This window comes from Microtus oregoni, unplaced genomic scaffold (genome assembly GCF_018167655.1).
Source record: "Microtus oregoni isolate MIOR12 unplaced genomic scaffold, Mior012 000044F_000, whole genome shotgun sequence".
NCBI lineage: Eukaryota > Metazoa > Chordata > Mammalia > Rodentia > Cricetidae > Microtus > Microtus oregoni.
Window position 1 is genome coordinate 149,691 of NW_024543211.1, and position 16,299 is coordinate 165,989.

The window sequence follows — 16,299 nt, forward strand, 5'->3', positions numbered from 1 at the left end:
TCATGCTCCACACACAAATCCTTTTTCTATTACTGAAATGGAAAGTTGACCATATGACTCAAATTTTTAATTGTATGACTAAGTGGTGAATGATTTGTTTAATCTAAAAATTTAGTTGGTTTAATCATGAGAACAAGGTCATTCCCCTGGGGAACAATGGAGTGGGATCAAGGGAACTTGATCCAAAATAAGAACTTTTGATTCAGAAACATTATTCTACAAACTGGAGATACTTATGTTCTAAAATTAATGCACCTTCCTCTGGATAAATTATTCCACAAAATTAAGTTTAATAAAAAAAATCTCTTTAAAAACTGCATGCACCTGGGGTGGTTAATTTTTAAAAGAGGAGCCAGCCTGGAAAAAAAATTTTGCATACCATATAAAATGTCATTTTTAAGTCTCTTTTGTGTTCAGACCCAAGGTTATACTCTGAACAATTTAAAAAGGAACAAGAGGACCTAGGCAGTGGTTGCACATGCCTTTACTCCCAGCACTTTGGAAGCAGAGGCAGGTGGATCTCTGTGACTTCAAGGCCAGCCTGGTCTATAAGAGCTAGATCAGGACAGGATCTAAAGCTACAGAGAAATCCTGTCTTGAAAAACAGAACAAAACAGAAAACTAACAACAACAACAAAGAAAAAGGCACATCTAACCACTTAGGCAGATGGAGATTTACAGAGCAAAACTATCTTTTTGATCATGCATAATGATCAAAAATTCTAAAAGAACCAAGTCTAAGTTAGATTCTGGGACTATCAATCTTTAGTTCTTCTGGGTCATGAAGGGTGATGAAAAGATAAACTTATTATATCAGCCTTTCCCACCTCACTATTATTAATGACATGCTCATGAGGCTGAAGACTCAGCATTTAGAACACTGGATACTCATCCACAGGGCCTAACATTGATACTACGTACCCACAGCTGTCTGTAACTCCAGACAGAGCATTAGACACCACCTTTTTATCACCACTGGTACCTGGGTTGTGGGGCTATAAACCAAACTCGGGTACCCAAGAGGAGCAGTACTTTGAGACAACTGTCCAGTTACCACATATGTCATTATAATGTGGAAGGTGAAGGTGTCCCACTGTTCCTTCTGTGTCTTAGCACATAAATGCCCTCTAGATGGTTGTCAAAAGATAAAATGGATTGAATGTGAATGGAATATCTATAATGCTTATGTTATTGTTATCAGTTTTTTTTTATGTGAGTAAAGATACTAAAAAGTTGGTTGAAATCAGTCTGAGTCCAGCCAGATTTTATTAGCAAAAGGTTATATTATTTGAGATAGGCTCTTTCTTTTAGAATTTTTGAGACAGGATACTTCCTCATAGCCATGGATGGCATGAATTTATGATGGGGAAGAAGCTGGCCTCACTATGATCAGGCCCACCAACACTCTGGTGTGCTATAATTATAGCCATACACCTGTAAGTCCAGTTGAAATATGTGTTTCTAAAGGACTTATCATTGAGTCAGAGAAAAAAATAATAAAATAAGATTTAAAAAGGAGCATCATTGTTTTGATGGATAGTAACTTTTCGCAAAATTCTATAATTTAAATGACCAAATCATTTCATATGTTCTCAATAACAGGTTATTTTCTTTGCATTGTTAATTACACCCATTTATAAATGTTTGAAGTGTGACTGTGTGAATACACCCGTGCCATGATGTGTATGTAGCACTGACAGGAAAACCAACAGGGGTCTATGATCTACTTCTGCTTTGTGAGTTCTCGTGATTAAACCTTTGGAGTTATTTGACTGCACATGACCTCAATGGCACTTCTTGTGAAGTGAAGAAATATGAGAAAATTTGTTGAAGTATGGTGCATAACGCAGAGATAGAACCCAGGTCAGACATAGCAGCAATGAACTTTACTAAATGTGGCAATTTTCTGGTGTATAATTTTGGTTCTAAGAGTGTTATAAATAAATGCATAGTCCTCAAAACGAACAAATTTGCTTGTTGTAATATTTCCTCAAATTGAAATTGAGCACCACTGAAATGGCTCAGGGGGAAAGGACTGTTGTGTGTAAGACTAGAAACCTATCCTCAATTTCTATAGAACATCAAGCTGTGGTATTAGATACACAGTTGTTTGCTGATTCTCATACATTAGTACATCCATATCAGATAAATGAAAATCTTTTAATACACACATGAATTATTTAATGTTTCTTATAATTTCTTTTGTTAGTCATTTTAACATATACATTGTTAAATTCTCTTGAAAACCCAGCACATTGGAAGTTCATCATCTACCTCTGGACTAGTACTCAAGCAGAAGACAAATGAGCATCCTGAGTTCAAATGTATCCCTGAGTCATTACTGACATCCAAGGTAAGATGAACAACAAATAACAAAATCTCAAGGGAATTTGTGAAAAGATGAAAATCAAAACCAGAAACACAAACCACCACCCTTATGAGTAAATCATGATCAAACATGGCCTGGTATTTAAATAACCAATGGGAAAAATTATATGATGGAGGCTCCATTATATACATTACAGTAGAAAAATACCTATCACTAGGTACAGACAGAATAGAAGATAAACTAAAGTCATAGAAGTAATATAAGGTCTACAAAATAAACTTCACTAATGGATTTGCCACATATACAGCACACGTTAGTGACTCCCTCAAATACTTTAAAATAGAAACCACAATACAATGATCTCCTCCATCTGTCTTGACTGAACGTGGTATGTAATTTACTTCTTTCAATGCTATGATAAAAAATATTTTTTCATGAAGCTGAAGAAATCGGTGATGTTTAATGTCATTAAAATTTTTTCATGAATAGGAATTTCTTCATGACTTCTTTCCTATTGCAGACTTAAAAGTGTTCTAAATAGAATTTAAACATTTATAGCACTAAGTCATGGTGAGGTGACTAAGAAATATTCATTCCCAAGACTAAGATCAGATTTTTAAAAGTTTGCTGTAATTCCTGGTATAAGAAGACCCAAAGTCTTAATTTTTTTTTTCGAGACAGGGTTTCTCTGTGGTTTTGGAGCCTATCCTGGAACTAGCTCTTGTAGACCAGGCTGGTCTTGAACTCACAGAGATTCGCCTGCCTCTGCCTCCCAAGTGCTGGGATTAAAGGCGTGCGCCACCACCACCCGGCCCAAAGTCTTAATTTTCTAAAGATACAAAATATCAATCCAAAAATTCTCTCTCTCATTCTCTCTCTCTCTCTCTCTCTCTCTCTCTCTCTCTCTCTCTCTCTCTCACACACACACACACACACACACACACCCCACATAAAAACAATTAAAATATTTTTTTATATTTTTTCGAGACAGGGTTTGTCTGTAGCTTTTTTTTTTTTTTGGTTCCTGTCCTGGAACTAGCTCTTCTAGACCAACCTGGCATCGAACTCACAGAGATCCGCCTGCCTCTGCCTCCCAAGTGCTGGGATTAAAGGCGTGCGCGACCATCGCCCGGCTTCATATAGGGTTTCTTAAAACCAGATCTCTTCTAAGGAGATTTTGAAGGTGGGAACTGGTCAGATTTCAATCCCTCTGCTTGAACAACCAGAGAGTTGGGCTGGATTTTGTGCTCAGAGATTGGTTGCTTTGGTGCTCATTTGAACAAGGGAAGAGTGTGTTTCTTTGGCTCTGGTTTGAGAGCCAAAGTGTGTTTCCTTCACTGGCTCTTTTTAACTTTTTGGCTCTGTTTTAGGGTGATGTTCTTATAACTAGCTCTAGATTCAGGGACAAAGTGTTTTCTCTTGGATCTCATTTCAATTACAGGGTGTGATTCTTTGACTGGCTGATTTTCCTGCCTGTAGGACTTCATAACTCCAAATAATATGTTTTTTCCATTAGTTTGCTGGTGCAAATAAACTAAAGTGTTATCATATTGAACAGATTATTGACACTATCAGCTTTTTTTCTACAGAATGAATGCTGTTAGTTATCTGACTGTAAATGTATAGGCTTAGGATCTTGAAAAACAATTTAGAATAAGCCCTCGGGTTGTTCTTCAGGTATCCAAAGGATATTGTAATTTGCAAAAGCTTTATCAGATTGATTACACACAAAAAGTTTTACTCCTGTATAAATTACAAAATATCACATTGAATTTATTCATAGAGTTTCACTGGAGTATGATTTTTGTAATGTTTTTGAAGTCTACATTCATCAAATTCACAGTTTCTATCCTGAATGGTTTAATGTATTTGGAGATTATTGTGACAAAGCATTTACCACACAGATCCAATTCATGGTTATTCTTCTGTATGTGTACATTCCTGCATTTGAAGATGAATAAGACATGAAAGGGCTTTATCACAGTGATTTCATTAATACTATTTCTTTTACTTTTAAGCCTTTGAAGATTACTGCAAAGGCATTACTACACTGAATACATCCATGGAGTTTCTCTCTTTTGTAGATTTGTTTATGTTTTTGAAGATCACTGTGCTGTGCAAAGCTCTTACCCCACTGATTACATTCAAAGAGTTCCTACCTAGGGTGAGATCTTTTATGCCTTTTAAGATTACTTAAAGCTGAAAATGCCTTACCACACTGATTACATTCATATGGTTTCTCTCCAGAATGTGTTCTTTTATGTTTTTGAAGACTACTGTGTTGGGCAAAGGCCTTACCACACTGACTACATTTACAGGGTTTATCTCCAGTATGTGTTCTTCCATGGGATTTAAGAGTATTATACCGAGCAAAGGTCTTACCACACTGATTACATTCATAGGGTTTCTCTCCAGTATGTGTTCTTTTATGGTTTTGAAGATTACTCTGATCTACAAATGTCTTACCACAATAATTACAATCATATGGTTTCTCTCCAGTATGTGATCTTTTATGTGTTTGAAGATTACTGTGTTGAGCAAAGGCCTTACCACACTGATTACATTCATAGGGTTTCTCTCCAGTATGTGTTCTTTCATGGTATTGAAGAGCAGTGTGCCATGCAAAGGCCTTACCACACTGATTACATTGATAGGGTTTCTCTCCAGTATGTGTTCTTTTATGGATTTGAACATTACTCTGACCTGCAAAGGCCTTACCACACTGATTACATTCATATGGTTTCTCTCCAGTGTGTGTTCTTCCATGGTATTGAAGACCAGTGTACCATGCAAAGGCCTTACCACACTGATTACATTGATAGGGTTTCTCTCCAGTATGTGTTCTTTTATGGATTTGAACATAACTCTGAACTGCAAAGGCCTTACCACACTGATTACATTCATAGGGTTTCTCTCCAGTGTGTGTTCTTTTATGGTTTTGAAGATGACTCTGAGCTGCAAAGGCATTCCCACACTGATTACATTCATGGGATTTCTCTCCAGTATGTGTTCTTTCATTCCATTTAAGGTGACTGGCATGTGTGAAGGCTTCAGAACATTGAATATCTACTGAAAGTTTTTCTCCAGCTTGAATTCTTTCAATCCTGCAAAGATAATTGGCACATATAAAAACTTCACCATATTCAATACGCTGTTGTGGCTACACATTTGTATGAATTAATTTTATAATATGTTCCAATTATAAAGAGGATTCAGATACTAAGTTTTTATAACTGTGTCTAAACTCATGTTTTGCTCTTTAATTAGGCACTGTTTTGCCACTTGGAAGATACCTCCAATGGTCAATTCCTTTCTTTTATGGCTTACCTTTATACCTTCACAGAATCCAGAATCTTTTTTCTATATGATAATATATATATATATATATATATATATATATATGAAGAGAACTGGATAAACCCAGAGCTTTTATTTTCATAACTTCTCCTATACTGTGAATCATATTGCATATGCTATGTGGACTAGAACACTCAGAATTATTTGCACATTTCTAGAACTTATAGGGCTTTTTTGCAGTTTGAATTTGTTCATGTATTAACAATGAGGGTGGAAAACCAGTTACTTGTATACTTAATTAAAATTCAACAAGTATACTCAACATGGGGACTACCAGTTATCTAATTGTTCTTAGAGAGTAGTATCCTACATCTCTCCATATCCCTGTGCTAATACACTTGTATCAAGAGCAATGTATGGTATCCATAGTAAAGAAGAATTACAAATAAGAGATTTCCACATTGAATTCTCAGGGTTTGACCTGCTGTTCCTCACAATCTTGTGGTATAGATATCAAGGTTACTCGAAAACAACTGCCACTTGACTCAGCTCTAACTGCTTCTCTCACTAAAGTTAGTACAGTCACAAGAAATTACAAGTAATAAAAGATTTACTATGGGCTATTGGCTTAGTACAAAGTTTTACAGATATACTTATAATCTCTTCAATGTGTATACTTTTGTATTATGAGTAGCAAGAAAGAAATTTATTTGCAGATCTACAACAAAGCTCTCATGGTGCTATGCCTCAAAAGATGTTATCTTTTTAGCTATTGTTTTCTTGACTTCTTTCTTAAAAGAATGTCATTCAAATGCAATTCACATATATGAAATAGGGATTTGTGAGAATTTGATAAAACTGTACATGTTATCAGTATTGCTTTAAACTAAAACTTTTAAGACACATAAAAATTTCATCAGAGGCACATTGTTATCTGCTTGTATATGAAAATTACCTTTCAGGTCTTCTAGAAAATTGACAATGCTCTTCACTGTTAGGGTCTTCCCAATTACATCCTAAAATATAATGCCAGTAAATGTATGTTATATTATTGAAAATTGTGCAGTATTTAAGCTGTTATATGAAGGGACCCTTAGAACTATGTCTGCTCTATTCAACTAATTCTTATTCTTTCTAAATAAAATTACAGAAGAACATCATTAACCAAGAAAAAATTATCCCCTTATTTTGAATCATGAAGGAAATTTAGTTTCACCTATAGTAGCGAGGTTCCTGTAGGTCTCCAGCATCACATCTTTGTAGAGATTCTTCTGGGCAGGATCCAGCAAATTCCACTCTTCCTGACTGAAGCTGATATGCACATCATCATAGGTCACTGCCCTCTAAAATATTACATTCATGTGTATAAGAGAAGCATGATGGTGACAACATTGTAAATGCATACTTCTTTAACACTATAGTCATAAAATTCTGATGTTCCCCACTATTATTCCATGACAGAGACAGACACTTTTTTTAAAAAAAATATTTATTTACTTATTATGTATACAACATTCTGTCTATGTGTATGCCTGCAGGCCAGAAGAGGGCACCAGACCTCATTACAGATGGTTGTGATCCACCATGTTGTTGCTGGGAATTGAACTCAGTACCATTTGGAAGAACAGGCAATGCTCTTAACCTCTGAGCCATCTCTCCAGCTCCGAAGCAGACACTTTAGAAGGAAATTGAATAGAAGAGTCATGTCTGTTATTTTTGTACCCTTTGAATGGGATATCACCAACAAAAGAACTGTCTATTAATAAAGATAGTCAAGGAAACGGATCAACAGGAATCACGCAGAAAAATTGTATGAAGAAAATTGTATGAAGAAATACTAATTACAAAATAGAAAAAAATACGGTGGACAAACTGGGTATGTTGACTCATGCCTTTAAGCAAAACACTCATAAAGCAGAGGTGTGTAGATTTGTCTCTGAGATGAGTGCCAGCCAAGTCTATGAAATCATGTCCAGGACAGGTGGAAGTACACATTAAGACCCTGTCTCCATTGCAAAAATCAGTGAAACAGGGCTGTAAAGATGGCTTGGCAGTTTGGAGCACTGATCCTTCTTGCAGAGGTCCTGGGTTCAGTTCCCAGCAACCATATGGTGGCTCACAACCATCTGCAATGAGATCTGGTGCCCTCTTCTGGCCTGCAGGCAGACATATAGGCAGAACATTGTATATATATAATAATTAAATAAACCTTAAAAAATCAGTGAAATAAACAAATCACACAGAAAGAATTTAGAGCTGTGTACTGAAGTTCCTACAAAGAATTATACATTCACTCCAGTTCTGTGTTCATCTTCCAGACAGCTGAAGTGTCCTATTTTAAACTGCAATACCACAAACATTTTATGAAAAGGTACTTTATGTTTAAAATAATTATAAATGGAGAGATGAAAACATTAGCAATATAAATGTTGGGCATAACAAATTAACATAGTTCTGGAAATATGGCTGAGTACTACTGAGCTCTTCCTGGTCTTGAAAGAGGTGGGCACAATTGTCAGTACTTACATGGGGACCACAATTATTTATTATTCTAAGTTCAGGATTTCTGAGAAGCTTTGATCACTCTGATGACCAAGTACCCATATGGTACATATCCATGCAGACCCATAAAATAGTCAAATTGAGTGAAAAATTAAAAGCAAGCTAATCAAGCAGGAAGAAGTTCATGCACCGGCAATTCACTGACTCAGGATGCTCAGGCAGTATTAATGTCATGAATACATGGCATCCTGGGGATCAGAATGAAACCCTCTGTCAAATATAAAATTTAAGATATGTAAGAAGCTGAGCACAGCAGCATATGCTTGACATTTAAAAAGCCTACATTCAGGGTCATCATCCAACAACATAAAAACAAAGCCATGAATGAAGCCCCCCTCATTTTACTTTGAGGAATTTGGAGCCACACATCAAAGGTTACTCAGACAAGCAAACAAAACAATTAAAACTACAGGCTACAAAACTCCTTAGCCCTGAACAGCAACTGTTTCTTCTTTATTTTCTGTGATTTACAGATCAAGCCTATAATGATGATAAAAGCATTTCAGTGTAAGTGGGAAGTTGGCTGATTAATTCCAACTACAACACAGTAGACATAAAAGTCAGAAAATTAGTTAAGGATATTGAGACTCATCACATACAATGAGGAATTTCATCTTGAAAAGCCTTTTTTACTGAAGGTTTATAGGAAATTGAAAGGCCAGCAAGGAGAGAAACATGATCTTTTCTGGGAAATGTTCATTAAATTAAATGCACAGACTGGACCAAGAGAGTGACCCAGGAGAGCAGACCAAAAGAGCAGGCCAAGACAGAGGGCAAAGACACACCTCAGAGGTGTGGCTTTCTGAAACACAGAGTAGGCCAAGAACAGGTCTCAAAAACAAACTGGGTGGTGGCGCTCGCCTTTAATCCCAGGCAGAGGCAGGCGGATCTCTGTGAGTTCGAGACCAGCCTGGTCTACAAGAGCTAGTTCCAGGACAGGCTCCAAAACCACAGTAAAACCCTGTCTCAAAAAAACCAAAAAAAAAAAAAAAAAAGAAAGAAAATGATTTCTAGTGTAACTTTGTGAGGATGATGAGGAAATGAAAATCCCCTTAAAGAAATTGAGGAAAACATAAGCAAAAGAATGGAAGACATCAATAAATTTCTCAAAGGGGCTGGAGAGATGGCTCAGAGGTTAAGAGCATTGCCTGCTCTTCCAAAGGACCCGAGTTCGATTCCCAGCAACCACATGGTGGCTCACAACCATCTGTAATGAGGGCTGGTGTCCTCTTCTGTCCTACAGACATATATGCAAACAGAATAGTGTGTCCATAATAAATAAATAAATAAATAAATAAATAAATTTCTCAAAGAAACCCAAGAAACCAAGAAAAAAAAATCAATATTTGATTGAAACAAGCAAATCTAGACTTGAAGACTGAAATAGAAGCAATAAAGAAACCACAGACAAAGGGAATGTTGTATATGGAAAATCTGGGTAAACAAATGGGATCCACAGCGAGAAGTGTAACCAACAGAATACAAGAGATAGAAGAGAGAATCTCAGGTGCTGAAGATTCTATAGAAGAAATCGAATCATTGGTCAAAGAAAACAATAAATCCAAAAATTCCTTACACAAAACATTATTTCTGGGACACCATGAAAAATCCAAACCTAAGAATAATAGGAATAGAAGAAAGATAAGAACACTAACTCCAAAGCACAGAAAATATATGTAACAACAAAAAAAAAATCATAGAAGGAAATGTTTCCAACCCAAAAAAGGATACACCTATGACGGTATAAGAAGTTTAGGGAATACCAGATAGACTGGACAAAAAAAGTACCCCCAACATATAATGATCAAAATGCAAAACAGAAAATGAAGAAAGACTATTAAGAGCTGCAAAGGATAATGGCCAAGTACAATATAAAGCAGACATATCAGAATAACACCCAAATTCTTCATGGAAACTTTGAAAGCATGAAGGCCCTGGACAGATGTGCTGAAGACACTAAGAGACCATGGACACTACTCTACCCACCAAAGCTTCCAACCAGACTACTATACCCAGCAAAGCTTTCAGCCACCATCAATGGAGAAAACAATGTATTCCATGACAAAACCAGATTTAAACAATACTTATCCTAACAAGTCCAGTCATACAGAAAGTACTAGAGGGACTTACCAAGGAAGCTAACTGTAAACACAGGCAACAGATAACCTTACATCTGCAAACACCAAAGAAGGCAAACATACAAACACTACTACTGAAACATAGCTGGAACTAGCAATCACTGGTCATTTATATCTCTTACTATCAATAGACCCAATTTGACTATAAAAAGGCACAAGCTGGGCTGGAGAGTTGGCTCAGAGGTTAAGAGCATTGCCTGCTCTTCCAAAGGTCCTGAGTTCAATTCCCAGCAACCACAGGGTGGCTCACAACCATCTGTAATGAGGTCTGGTGCCCTCTTCTGGCCTGCAGGCATACACACAGACAGAATATTGTATACATAATAAATAAATAAATATTTTTTAAAGGCACAATCTTAGAGAATGGATCCGAAAGCAAGATCCATCACTTTGCTATATAAAGAAAACAAACCTAACCCTCAAAGACAAACATTGCCTAAGAGTAAAGTGTTGGGAAAAGTTTTTCAAATCATATGGACCTAAGCAACACACAAGTATAGGTATCATAATAGTGAACAAAACAGACTGCAAAGTAAAGTCAATCAGAAAGATGGACACTTCATATTCATAACAGGAACCATGCATTAAGATAAAGTCTCAATCCTGAACATCTATGCCCCGAATATAAGAACACCCACACATGTAAAAGAAACATTCCTAAAGCTTAAAATGCACATCAAATCCCACATCTTACTAGTAGGAGACTTCAACACCCTACTCTCCCCAATGAACAGGTCAATTAAACAGAAACATAACAGAAAAATGAGACAACTAACAGATTTCTTGACCTAAATGGACTCAACAGACATCTACAGAATATTCCACCCAAGCGCAAAATATAATTTCTTCTCAGCACCTCGTAGTATCTTCTCTAAAATGGACCACGATCATGGTAACAAGGCAACCCTTGACACACACACACACACACACAAAATTGGAATAACCCCCTGGGTTTTATCAGATCACTATGTTTTAATGTTATAATTTAACAACAACACTAATCACAAAATTGAATAGTGGAAATTGAATAGTGCTCTATTAAACTACCCCTGGGTCAAGGAAGAAATAAACATATACTACAAAAAAAAAAAAAGCTGTTCTCCACAAAATTGAAAAGGTTAAACACATTTGGACAGGGTTAGTCAGCAAAATAAAATCAAACCTAATGACAGCAGACAACTTATCCATCTGCTTTTGGCCAACTTTGATGAGACCTGATTTTGAAAATCGGGAGTTCCTGTCTACCACTATAATCCATCAACCTGTCCTTGAAACAGTGTCAGTTTTTCTTTTCCAATGGAGAAATTGTAGAAACTATGAACACTGTGGCTCCTGCCCCACTCACAAATCCAGGACAATTGGTGGAGTCAATGGTACCACTTCAGTTGCCACCACCATTACAACCGCAGCTCATTCAACCACAATTGTGACAGATCCTCTTGCTATTATATAAATAGAATGTGACTGCAAACGGCCTGAAATTGGACAAAAGCAAATCTAGACATGCATGTTTCAGGGTTTAGTAGTATATTTCATTTTTCATAGAGATAATCCACATTCAAAATGATGAGACATTTTCTCTTTGAACTATGTGTATTCCCTGTTAACTTACACTGCAAACCTAAAAATGTGGGAAGCATGACTGGAGAGGCCTAATTTTTATAAACAAATAATAGTTATAAAAATGCAAAGCTGCTGCTGCTGCATACAATACTATTGCAATCAGTCTATCAATCCTGTGGTGATTTCTGTCATATTATATTGTGAATAAAATTGTTCTATAGAAATTAAATGATTTAAAACTCATATATAAAATGTTTAATGTTTCTGCCTGCTTTGTGGCTGGTTTTGTTATTTGATGTGCTAATTTGGGAACTTAATTCACATTCATGCAGTCTGTATAGATAACTAAAGCCCAGTTAAGTATTTTGTAATTTCAGGCTCCTATGTGGTTTGAAAGAAAGAAAGAAAATACATGTAACATATTTCACATTTCTGCACTTTCACCTTTTATGTAAATCTGTGGAAGATTTGATGAGGAGTAAATGAACCTATTTCTTCTACTCACATACCAAGGACACACTTGTGGTTAAAGTGAGTTGATAATGTGGTGTAAGGATGATTGTCCCCAACTCATTTCTTTGTGATCTCTAATGAAAAATACATTTTGTATAGGGTTAATTCTGTAAACAGATGCATGTTTATAAGATCTATAATGGTCTTGTAATCTTAATCTAGTATATTTTAGATATTTTAATTTTTCCCTCTTGGGAAATACATTTAGTATAGTGTAGAAAAATACTTCATGACATTTTCATATAAGGTTAGATAACTTTTCATACATAAACATGAAATTTGTTGTAGATAATTCTTTAAATGAAACATTTAATCTAGAAATCCAATTTAATATATTCCCCGAATCTATTTTATATGACCAGTGAGAATATATCCCCAAAAATTCATTGCTAATCCAGCAATAAAAATAATTTGAGTACTGATAAACTTCTTGGAGTACATATATATAAAATCACAAAACTTGTATTCATTCTCTTCTGTGATATGTTGTTCTATAGTCCAGAATAGCTTTTGCACCATTTTTTAAACCAGTTTTCCCCTTTGATGTTGGTACCAGAGTTGCTATAAATGACTACTGCTTTAGGGGTTAAATATTTTGTTAGTGGAGATACAACCAAAACACTAAATTATGATAAAACTTTCTGACTGGATAATAGGTATATGTCACCTGGTGGCATATTGCAAATGTGGAAAAACTGTGTTTTCCTCAAATAGAAAACTGGAAGGTTAAGCGACATCAGGCCTTAAAGTAGGTTAGGAACCTGTAGAGCCTCCTTGAAAAGCTTGTTAGAGGTTTTTTTTTTTTTTTTTTTTTTTTTTTCATATGGGGATGTGCCTGGTGTCTGGTTTTAAATCAGTGGTGGCGTGGTGGCTTCTCTGTAGTAGTTTGGAGCTAAATATCTGGACAATCCAGTTGAACAAAGTGTGCCCTAGCATCCTAATCTCTAACAGCCCTGATTAAAACACATTTATTTTCTGGGTGATTTAGAGGCAGTCCTCCCTCAGCTAATTCTACTTTGTGAGACTGAACTATTTCCAAGGCATTGGAAACTCTTCTACGTTGCGGCTTAGAAGTGCAGCGCTACCCAACAGGTGAGATGCCTTGATACCGTCCACATAGTTAAACACAAATGGAGATTGTGTGCGAAGGTTAAAGGCAAAGTGCTCAATTTCAAGAAGATACTGGAGAAACTAGGCTTCTCTAAGTATGACATATTGAAGTTGACAAGAAAAAACATTTGTACACACAGTGCCCAGCTTCCAATTCTCTAAACAAATCAAGCCCAAGGAGCAAAGTTATACAGAGGCCTGTTCCTAGGTCTAAGAATTAACAAAGACCACATGGGACTTCACAGCACAGAGAATCTGGCGGCAGGTTCCCACACAGATCCCAGGAGGACGCACCATGCTGTCTCCCGCACCTCACCCTCTGCTCCTCCCCATCTGGAGACAGCATTCCCTCGCTCACCATGTTGTGGTTCCTCAGGTCGCCAAAGCTCTCAGCTCATCAATTTCCAGCACACGAAACCACTGAAAACAGCGTCTCTGCGAAGCCGACTTGGAACTTGGCTTCCCGGAAGAGCCCTGCACTGTTGCTGACTGGCAGGTCACCTGGACGGCCTGATTGGCTAGTGCAGTCTGAATGACAAGCACACTGTCCACAGGGCTACAGTGTGCTTAAATACTCAGTACAGTGGTTCCTGACCATTCCTCTCACCCCATTCAAAGATCTTTTCTAGATAGGCCAAGGTAAGCATTTCAATAGCACTAGCCCTTGGCTACAAAAGCAGACAATGTCACAATCTTTTTTTTTTTTTGTTTTTTTTGTTTTTTGTTTTTTCCAGACAGGGTTTCTCGGTGGCTTTGGAGCCTGTCCTGGAACTAGCTCTTGTAGACCAGGCTGGTCTCAAACTCACAGAGATCCACCTGCCTCTGCTTCCCGAGTACTGGGATTAAAGGCGTGCGCCACCATCGCCTGGCTGACAATGTCACAATCATGTACTCCATAGGAACTTTCCCTTTTTCCTCCAGGACACAATGTGGCTAGCTGGCTTGTACTATGCACTGTGCTTATCTAGGTTGGTGGAGTGATTTCCTGTCCCAGAGGGAAAAATATTAAGAGCTGAAGAGAATTTTAAGGTCACGAAAGAAGATGATTGTCATGGTGTTGAAAGTGAGCACTGCCACCAAGCAGCTAAAGGTGGTCCTATCATCTCAAATTATACAGATTAATGGAGGTTTTCCCATTTAAAAACCGTTAAGTAAAATCTCTCTCAGGCATAATCAATTTTTAGGTAATCCCAGAGGTAGTCAGTTTTACTACCCAAAATCACGATCTCAACAGCCAAGAGAGAAGAAATGAGAAAATATACTTGCCTGCAGGAGGCACAAAGTGCATGGGAGTTATTTTCAAAACACTGTTTTTCGCCGGGCAGTGGTGGCGCACGCCTTTAATCCCAGCACTCGGGAGACAGAGGCAGGCGGATCTCTGTGAGTTCGAGACCAGCCTGGTCTACAGAGCGTGTTCCAGGACAGGCTCCAAAGCCACAGAGAAACCCTGTCTCGAAAAAAAAAAAAACAGTGTTTTTCCTCAACAAAGGAAGCATGGGGATTTTACTTAGGGAGTCTGAACATGCTCATGTAATGTTCTCTCTTTCTTTAAGCATGCTCACTTAACAAATCCACTTCTGAACATGATCACATTGTAAAAACAGAGATATTTTGGGGGCATTCTTACCTCAAAGTCATGTAGGAACATAAGTTATCACTGGTGCTTTAAATCTTAGCCATTCTTACTATTCTAAGATGCTATCTCAGAGTCATTTTGATTTACATTTTCATGATTACTAAGGATGTGGAACATTTCCTTAAGTGTCTCTTAGACTCTTGAGATTCTGCTGTTGAAATTTCTCTATTTAGATTTGTATCCTACTTTTATTTGGAATATTTGGAATTTGATGTCTAATATCTTGAGTAGTTTATATATTTTGGAGATCAGTCTTTTGTCTGCTCTGGGGTTGGGAAGATCTTTACCCATTCATTGTGATGCCTTTTTATCTTATTGACTGTGTCCTTTGCATTACAGAATTTTCTCAGTTTCAGAAGGTCCCGTTTGTTTATTGGTACTCTCAGTGTCTGTGCAATTGATGCTATATTTAGACAGTAGTTTCCTATGCCCATGCTCTGAAGGCTACTTCTTGCCAGAAGCAAAGGCCTGTAATTTGAGATCTGCGTTTTTGTTACAGCCATCTTAAGCTCACAAATTAAGAAAAATATCTACCTCTATCCCCTCTGCAGGGTCCAGGAAATCAACCTGGTATCTTATCTCCTAGCAGAGACCTGCAGGCACCAGGCTCTGGAACCTATTAGCATTTTCCTTGGTTAGTCAACAATCACAGACCCTCAGTATATACTTATCAGCTAGGGATGTCTCCAGACATGAATTCCAGCAAACCTGAGTTTCCTGACACCCTTCCCTTCCCCCTTTGCCTGTTTGCTATATAATAGCATCTGAGAAAGAATAAACAGAATGGCTTGATCAAAAAATCCTGTCTTGCTGTCATTTCTCATGTCTCTTGTCTCCTTTCATTCCTCTCCACTAGGTTTATCAGGGACCCCCGTTCGTATCCCGCAGGCTGGGATAACTTCCCACTTTCTCCTCTACTGTATTCACCGTGGCCAGATCCGTATTGAGTTATTTAATCCATTTGGACTTGAGTTTGTGCATGGGGAGAGATATGGATCTACTTGCATTCTTTTTCATTTTGATATCCACTTATTCCAGCACCATTTGTTGAAGATGCTTTCATTTTTCCATTGTATAGTTTTAGCTTCTTTGTCAAAAATTAAGTGTTCAGGGCTGGAGAGATGGCTCAGTGGTTAAGAGCACTGCCTGTT

At 37.2% G+C, this 16,299-nt stretch overlaps 1 protein-coding gene across 1 annotated transcript; it reads right to left on the reverse strand.

Moving 5' to 3' along the window:
• Nucleotides 1–4,985: 4,985 nt before the first annotated feature.
• Nucleotides 4,986–13,878, reverse strand: LOC121434576 (zinc finger protein 120-like; the record flags this gene model as incomplete). The annotated part of the gene is made up of 5 exons (XM_041633512.1): nucleotides 13,871–13,878; nucleotides 6,843–6,969; nucleotides 6,582–6,642; nucleotides 5,367–5,433; nucleotides 4,986–5,303 (listed from the first exon to the last, which is right to left on the reverse strand). Coding segments are annotated over exons 1-5 (576 nt in total), but the record flags the coding sequence as incomplete, so codon positions are not given.
• Nucleotides 13,879–16,299: the final 2,421 nt, after the last annotated feature.